We start from the raw sequence: 8,676 nt of genomic DNA, 5'->3' as shown, positions 1-8,676 counted from the left end.
TGAACTCCGGCACTAAACTCTAGGCTTTAACTTTGCCTACAATTGACATTATTGTCCACCTGTTGGTTTGTGTAACATGAAATGAGGTAATGTGCTGTAATAAAGCCAGGCCTGGGTTCAGGGTGGTGGATTTAGTGCGTCATCCTGAGGGATTACAGACATAGTGTGTATTGACACAACACTGGCACGCCACATCCACCTGGTGCTTCCAGTGCAGCCCCGTCTCAGCCTACAGACGGACCAGTCACGTGAAGCCACGATGGAGGCCCACCGTACCACTCAGTGTACAAGTAGCTGTCTATGTCAATGCAAATATGGCACGTTTATCAAAACGCAGATCGAGATCATCTTCAGCATGAGCATGTTACAAATATTACAACTATTGCGTCTTCTCATCTAATTCTACTTTCTACTATTCCTTCACGTGGAGGAGGATAAAGGACACAGATTATAGTGACGCAAATGAGAAGACGGGGTTAAAGGTGTTGTGTCTGTGTATAACTTTGGGTCGATTGTGTCTGACCGCTTGTGGAGTCATTGAACTCAACAGCAGAGTACAAAGAACATTTGCTGGCAGAGAAATGTCATTTTAGATTTGATTGTACAATTGAGGGTTGCCTCTGTGAAATAGGTGGAAAGATCATCTCTTGGTCAAGCTCCTGATCATAACTAGATGATATAACAGCAGGAGAATTTTCATACTGCTGTAATCAGAGCTGTAAACAGCACAACAGAACACCATATATATATATATTAACAAAGATATGACAATGTCAAATCAGCTGGTGAAGGTTTGTTGACATGTGACATGTAACAGAGTGAACTAACTCTCTAAATTGGTAAAGAAATCACACAGGAAACTTGCAATGAATGAAAAAGCTGTCACGCAGTCTGCATACTAACATGAAAAATAACAATGATTGTCTTCAGGCAATAGGGAACCTGTAAGAAATGTTTCATCTGTGGTCAGTAGATCGTGTTTCTGTTAATTATCTCTGCCACATGACTACAACAGGTAACCTTAATGAAGGCTGCATCACCATGCAAGTCAAACAAGGCTCATGTGATTGGTTATGTGCAGCATGCACTGTATGTTTTATTGTCACTGAAAAAAGCAAGATGTGACCAAGGTTAGTGTGATAGCAGTTGACCCTGATGAAGTGCGAAGAAGTGTTTGAACAGCCCACAGCATATGAAATGCCTTGCATGGAGGTCAACATGATTTCATCAGACATAGGTGGTGATATAACACATGCATACAAGCCCACACAAACCATTAGACAACAATGTAACGGACATAAGAGTTATGGTCAGAATAAACAAGTCTCAATAAACAAGCCTCAATATAAATCAGGGCTCCCACAGACCAAAACAGAAGCTGTACCATAATAAAAGGAAAAAACAAGCTGGGAAACACACACATTCACGCACCTGCAGCATTAAATAACCCCGACAGCTTCCCATCCTGTATCCTGTAGTGTTGGTACATTATGGTACTTTTCCTCAAAATAACTCACAATGTAGTTTACATAATGAAAACATGACATCAACGGTGTACCCGTGTATTCGTAAAACGTATTTAGTTCATTTTAAACGTGTACTCTTGTATGCAGTTGACTCAGTTGTTCAGCAGTAACGTCTCTCCTTTAATTAATGTCAGTAAATCATTTATCTGCTGACCAGTTAGCACTTGAATTCAACACTTGTTTGTCCCAGGAACTGAAAAACAGTGTACTCTTTGCCAAGGTCAGTGCTCCCAACACAGCTGGCTGCAATCCCCTAGACTGCGTAACGCACGAGTGCAGCTCTGCACGTATACACATCTCCTCCTCCTTTTCTCAATCCCTCTCTCTATCTTTCTCTTTCCCGTCGACGCCGCAGGACTGAAGGACAGAGGATAACAAAGAGTTAACAGACAGTCGAGGCCTATAAGTAGATTTGCTTACTTTGCTTCTTTACTGTGCTTCCTGAGGTTTTAAAAGGCCAATATGGCTTAAAACATTTGGTGTAAATGTTCTTGTAAACAAAATATTTAAATTCTCAATATATTGTACTTGAATCGTACGGGGGTTTTATGTTTTTTGGACATGATACACAGGGATGAGGTTAACTGTAAACTGTGTGAAGGAAGGATGGTGTTTAAGCCAATAATGGGATCAAAAATCAAGTTGAAAAAAGGGCAGATTTGGAAAACAAGGAGGTGAGATTAAAAAGTCTGAGATGTGAATATGAAGTATTAAAGCTCTACAAAATGGTTTCAATCCAGAATTATATCACTATGCCCATAACATTTAAAAAAAGAAATAAAATCAAACAAAATATATGTAAAGAAGCATCATGATGACAAAGCCTGGTAATCTAGGCCTGCACAGTGAAGAGGAAGAGGATTGTTGTGTCATGTTGAGTAATACTGAGGAAATGAGAGCAAAGGGGGAAAGGAAGTGAGTGATACGGCTTAGTGAAGTGGTGAGACAGGAGAAGTTGAGGATCATGTGACACTAGTCCTCCTTACGAGCTCACAGAGATATAGATGCATGTTCTGTCTGCAGTGAAAACACCCACAGCATTCTGTCCACTTTATTGACCCTGAAGTACTGATAGTTCTAGAAATATCCATCATTAGTATCAGCACATCTTAAATATCTAGTACCTATTATTAAATACATGTGCATTACATTGTGTAGTCGTGTACTTTACCTGATGAAGCTATTTCAGGTCCTATTTGTCTAATTATTTTTGTCGCTTTTTGTTTTTTATAATTTTGCACAATTAACTACGTTGCATTACATCTTCATTTGTTTGTTTTTTCTGTTTAGCAATACAACTACTAAGTACTAAGTTGCCACCACATGCAGAGATTTTATAAATTAAAAGTCCAGCCTAAAGCTGAGAGCAGCTAATATCTGGGTTGAGATGAGACAAGCAATGTCACTGTATGGCTAAGATCTTCTGTCAGGGCAAATACCTACATAGTTCACTAACATGACATATATTATATACAAACCCAGTCTAAGAGAACTGAAATATTCGAGTTCTTCAGTATCACTGACACACTGATCATAAAACAACCTGTTTTATTGGTGACATTCAGAACATTGTGTCTCAAAACACATAACATATTCAAGTTACAGGTTTTTGGAATATTTCTATTTTGGGACCTAATTAAGTGGGTGCATGAGTATATACGCAGAATAATATGTTTGTGTTTAAAATAAACTCGCTGTTTGAAAAGACACAGGCGGAATGAACCTGCACTGCCACATGTTCAGTTAGATACACGCACACAACCACAGAGGCCTTAAGGAAATAAAGTTTGTCCTAGACTACATCCTGGAGAGCCTGGACCACACCCAGTATTACAGTAATCTTATCACCACAGTACAATAAAAACACATACTTTGGACAAATTAAAAAGAAACATTCAAATCAGATACCTCTGGTTACTTTACCAGGCAACAGGAGTACAAATAACTTTAAAAGGCTGATGATCCTTGCAGTTAATGGTAAGAATCACTATTCGAAAGAAAATCAGATTAATCTTCTGTTGAACCTCACATGTGCCTAGATTTGGAGAAAACGTAAAACAACCCTTATTAAACATGGAACATCCATTAATAGTGTGATTTTTAACATTATATTTGCGTATATGGAAGGGTTCTGCATACATTTTTCATTTACATTTCAATACTGTATTTTCCTTTTTTTTTCTAGAATATATACACAATACAATGACTGTTATATCCCCAATTGTACATATATTTGCATATGTACTGTATGTATCAAAAATAGCAATGATTTTGTATTTCGTAAAATTAACAAACACCTATAGTATTATGCAAATAATATGAGAATGTGAGTAGGCATCATTGAAGCAAAAGTCTCCTTTTCAGGAATACACTGCTGCTGAAGTTGGAAAATGTGTCATAATGCTGGATAACTTATCTGCATGTGTAAGCACAATGCATGTGTGCGTATATATGTATGTGTGTATACAAACATCAGTCCCCCATTGTGTTGGGGACAGTAGCGTGAGAGCGACCAAAGGGTCAGCTGCACATCACATCAAAGATTTGGCTGTTTGTAAAAGACACCACTATCAACACACACACACACACACACACACACACACACACACACACACAAATACATACTCCCATCTGAGACCCTGCTGCAGCTCTCTACGCTCCTCAAACTCAACAATCAGCTATGACCGGCGTGGCATTCTGGGTCCCGGTGGGCCAAAAAAGACAAAAGACCCTCAGGAAGAGGATGTCCCATCATCCTCACTGAGGACACAGGTATTTCCCTCAGACACACACACACACACACACACACACACACACACACACACACACACAGGTTCACTGGCTGTGCAACTATGGTTATACAGTTTCATCACCATGTGTCTATTTGATGTGATTTCCATAAAAGGAGGATAATAGCTGTGTGTGCATGTTTAAACCTCACTTATTACTTATTCACATCTCTCACAAACTCCTGATTGTCCCCTTCAAGTTCCTCTGAAGACATTTAAGATGTACTTGCTTTTTTGAAAGGCTCCACTCCATGGGTTCACTTTATGACAAGAGCCTTTAAAAAAAACGTGTGCTCCATTTTCTGTCTTTTGTACACCTGGCCAATTCCTCCTTTGCCTTTGTGTTTGTGAGCTTATTTTTAAGTTGAAATAATTGTATTTTGTTTTTTCCTGTCCGTTTTGTATGGAAGCCCATTTCCAACACTGTGATGAGGAACATAAAGATCCTGTAAGTCATTATAATGAGAAACTTTCTTAAAATAATGACTTACTATCTCATAATTACACTCTGTTAATTATGAGATACTAAGTCATTATTTTGTGAAAGTTTCTCATTATAATAACTGACAGGATTTTTTTCATCACAGTGGCAGAAATGGGCTTCCATAGTTCTGTACTGCTTGAAAATTGCAATAAAATAAATAAATAAATCTGAACTCGTCACAGCCTTGTACTCTGGCGCCCTCGGGCGGCGTGTCTATGCAATTGCATATTCTTTTTTATTATTAAAGGGGAAATGTCGACAACAAACGTAACATACAAGACAATAAATGAAAAGATAAATCAGCGGTGTTTAATAAGAACTAACTGAACTTGTCTTTGATTCCGATGCGTTCATTTACCTTCAGTCGCACGATGGCGCTGAATTCATTCTGCTCACCTTTTTCACAGCATCGTGCTTTCCGGGAGACTCTTCCGGGTTTTTGTCGTTGACCAATAGTGTGAGAGTTCAGAGTGCATGCATAGGTCGTGTTGTGCTTCTAACTTGTGTTTCGTGTCGCTGGCTGGAAGGCACGTAATGTGATGGCGTTCTGGAGTGTATTCATGAGACGGCACTTGCCGCCGGCCCTGTCCCACTTCGCCCGGACAGTGACGCTGGTCCGTCCTCCCGCAGCCCCGCTGAGGAGGCTGCACGGTTCGTCCCGACTGCGGCTCGGAGAGAAGGACCCGTGGGGGAAGATCCGGGGTCCGGAGCAGCAGCAGCAGTACCAGCTCTCAGACCTGGACAAGGCGGACGCTTTGGTAGGGAACTGTTGGAACGATATGTTCAGTTCATGGTGGAGAGAGCTTTTTAAACTGTGAAATAATCACAGCTGCTTTTACTTTAGTTACTCCTTTCCTGATGCAAATTAGTATCACAGTCACTATACACCCACAAGAGATACGTTTCTTATAATAAAACTTGCATCACTGATTAAATTGGAGGTTGATTTAATAATATTCTCCATTTTTTTTTTTTTACAGATGCTGAGAAAGTCCCACGAGACAGGTAACCTGACAAACGTCATGCTGGACATGTGTCTGCATTAAACCCTGAACCTCGTACATCGACGTTGATCATGTGCATGCATCATTTCGCAGTTGCCTTGTAGGTGTGGTACCTATACTACTTACAGGAGTGACAAAGCGACTCCTTAAGGGCCAACGCTTTAAAGTATGTTGCCCTTCTGACTGTTTGTTTTTAGTAGTTCTGTTGAGCTTAAAGGTGGAGCGACTTACACCACAATTACCTTTTATTTTCATTAGTACGTAGAGATTTAAGTCCCTGCATAACTCCACCCAGTGAGGCCCCGGACAGCCAAATCAAATAGAGGGCCCTAAAAACAAATCGTCACAAGATATTAGTATTTAAATGCATGCTTAGATACACAGTGCATACATACACACACAAACAAAAGTTGCACACGCATGCATGCACATCAATGCTGAGTGTTAATTAATGCAAAGAAGTAGTTGTATAAGTGTGCAGGGCCTTTAATTGACTGACTGCTTTTCAATCAATCAGTCAAATGTACTTTATATTAGGCCTGTAGTTAAAAAAAAAAACGTTTGAGATAACAGATATCTCCCAATCTTCTCTTTAATGACCCCATCTTTGCCTGAGATGTTGTTGTAAATACTGCAACATTGTCCTCAGGTTGCACTTATTTGGATGTGCACAAACCCAGCTCTGTCCCGATTACACTTCTTCGACTATAAACGTTTATAGTTCGTACTATTCTGTTTGTCCCAGTATACTGTTCTTGAGTTTACTTAATTTAGTCACAGTTAACCCATAACCTGCCTAGTAATAGTATGCACTGTATTATGAAATAGGGACACAGCTTCTTATCTCGGTATGCTTTTTTTTGTAAAATCATTTTTACAAGTCTTAGAATAGTCCAACTTACCACATGGTTTTGATAAACAGATCATCATATGCATGCAAACAGTGTGACTGGTTCTGGCTCTCTGCACAGATTTCTGGTCTGGCCGTAATGTGTCTGCCGTTTATTTCTGGCTTTGACTGTGTTTTTTTTTTTTTTGCAGGATTCCTCTCGTGGTTCAGGAACGGTCTGCTGGCGACCGGGATCGGAGTCATCGCATTTGTCCAGAGCGAAGTGGGACGAGAAGCAGGATATGGTACGCGCTCCAACTCGCTGCTTTGTGTACAGCAGAGCTGCAAATCAGTGCACGTGTAGCAGCAGCGCTGTGGTAGTATAAAGGCTTACTGCTAATGTATTCACAGCTAGTGGATTCAAGAAAAATAAAAAAAGGTTTGAAAAAAAAAAATCCATAATACACATTTTATGTAAGTATAGCATCTGCACCAATAGCTCTTTTTATCCTAAAAATCTATTTCTAAGAGAACCTTGCAATAGATTTTATTTTTTGATTCAGCAGATGAATAATTTCACAAGAACTTCTGCAATTGACTGAAATCACGAGTTAATAAAGAGCTGGTGTCCTTGATATCTAGTTGTAACCGATGTCATGTTTCCTTGAACAAAGATTATTTAAATCATTCAATAGTCATCGAGTTTGAGGCACAGTAATGTGTGAAAAACCATCAAAACACAATGTGCCAGCTATGGTACTAAATTGAATCTTTACATTATGTAAGTCTGAATAAAAGCATTACATGATTTACAATTCGTGAAGATCATTCATGGGCACACCAGTAGAGATGCTTATGTACTTGTATTCTATTTAAAATATTTTGTAGATAAACTTCTGAGATCATGTAGACGCAACCTGCCTCCTTCCAAGATGTAATTACAGTGAGAAAATGAACGGGTTCTCTACAATTATTCCGTGTCACTCTGTCTTTCCTCAGCCTTCTTCATCCTGGGCGGGGTGTGCGTGTCGTTTGGCGGTGCCTCGTACATTGGCAGCCTTTTTGCCTTGCGGAGGATGATGCTGCTGTCTGTGCCAGCGCTGCTGCTCCAAGGCGCCGTGGTGGGCAGCGTCGCCCTCTTCTGGCTCTGTGCGGTGTCCCTCTACATCGGCCGCCTGGAGGTGGAGATCATCCACGATGGGGAGGAGGAGGAGGAGGAGGAGGGGAGGGGAGACGATGAGGAGGAGTGCCGGGAGTGCCGCGAGAGGCGCGAGCACCGGGGTTACCGTGGCTCCCACAGCGGCAGACATCACGGCAGGGAGGACAAGGGGCCGAACAAGTAGACACCTTAGAGGGAAACTGTGTGTGTGTGTGTGTGTGTGTGTGTGTGTGTGTGTGTGTGTGTGTGTGTGTGTGCACGCTAGCGAGCGAGCAAGCAGCCTACATATTCATATGTAGACTGTGTGACTCCATCAAAGATACAGACTTATTGTTCACCGTTATATTGATGTAAAGATTATTGTTTCGGTGAACAAAGACTTTCAGACCTTTTGCTCAGAAACATTTTGGTAGTTGGACTACCTTCACTTCTTAAATTTTTTTTTTTTTTTTTTGTTGTAAGATTTATTATCAGATATATTCAACGCTGCTTCACTTGCATTATCAATCGGTCGGAAAATATGTATTGACTTGTTACTTCCAACGTCAGGCGGAGTGCAAAGATACACTGAGAACGTCTTATGTCTGTTAATATAAGTTTAGTTTTCACTGCATCGTATGCATTTATTACTCAGCCAATTGTTGTTGAATGCCGTTTGTCTTATCTTCGACATGATTTACTCCGACTACTTGAAGTTTTTATACAAGTCTTGAAATAAAACACGCTGGTTGTGATATGCTGTGAGATCTAGAAAGAATGATCGTACTCTGTGCATGTTTCAGGTCTGTCTTTATCAATCAGGGCTTACAATGATTTATGTTTTGTTTTTACAGATACCCCGCTAAGTATGTGTTGTTGTTTTTTTTAATTGTTTTTTTTTAAGGG

At 40.2% G+C, this 8,676-nt stretch overlaps 1 protein-coding gene across 3 annotated transcripts; it reads left to right on the top strand.

Annotated features, from left to right (window-relative positions):
- The first annotated feature begins 1,048 nt into the window (after positions 1–1,048).
- Positions 1,049–8,676, top strand: tmem160 (transmembrane protein 160). Of its 3 annotated transcripts, XM_031860506.1 has the most exons (6): positions 1,049–3,503; positions 3,891–4,298; positions 5,327–5,557; positions 5,780–5,804; positions 6,845–6,937; positions 7,632–8,676. In XM_031860506.1, exons 1-6 carry the CDS (start codon positions 3,501–3,503, stop codon positions 7,973–7,975), a joined length of 1,104 nt encoding a protein of 367 aa, XP_031716366.1. In that variant the 5' UTR covers positions 1,049–3,500; the 3' UTR covers positions 7,976–8,676. The 3 variants fall into 3 exon arrangements, with proteins under 3 accessions (XP_031716366.1, XP_031716367.1, XP_031716368.1); XM_031860507.1 differs by having other exon boundaries at positions 1,049–4,298; XM_031860508.1 differs by lacking the exons at positions 1,049–3,503; positions 3,891–4,298 and having other exon boundaries at positions 4,964–5,557.

Source organism: Anarrhichthys ocellatus, unplaced genomic scaffold, assembly GCF_004355925.1.
Source record: "Anarrhichthys ocellatus isolate YVR2014 unplaced genomic scaffold, GSC_Weel_1.0 scaffold24, whole genome shotgun sequence".
Classification (NCBI taxonomy): domain Eukaryota; kingdom Metazoa; phylum Chordata; class Actinopteri; order Perciformes; family Anarhichadidae; genus Anarrhichthys; species Anarrhichthys ocellatus.
Note: the sequence above shows the minus strand (reverse complement) of the source record. Positions and strands in the feature narration are given on the sequence as shown.

Bases quoted from the DNA above. Each gene is read 5' to 3' on its own strand.
- tmem160 (XM_031860506.1), top strand. The intron at 5,805-6,844 runs GTAACCTGACAA...TTTTTTTTGCAG, and splicing joins GAGAAAGTCCCACGAGACAG to GATTCCTCTCGTGGTTCAGG. The intron at 6,938-7,631 runs GTACGCGCTCCA...GTCTTTCCTCAG, and splicing joins GGGACGAGAAGCAGGATATG to CCTTCTTCATCCTGGGCGGG.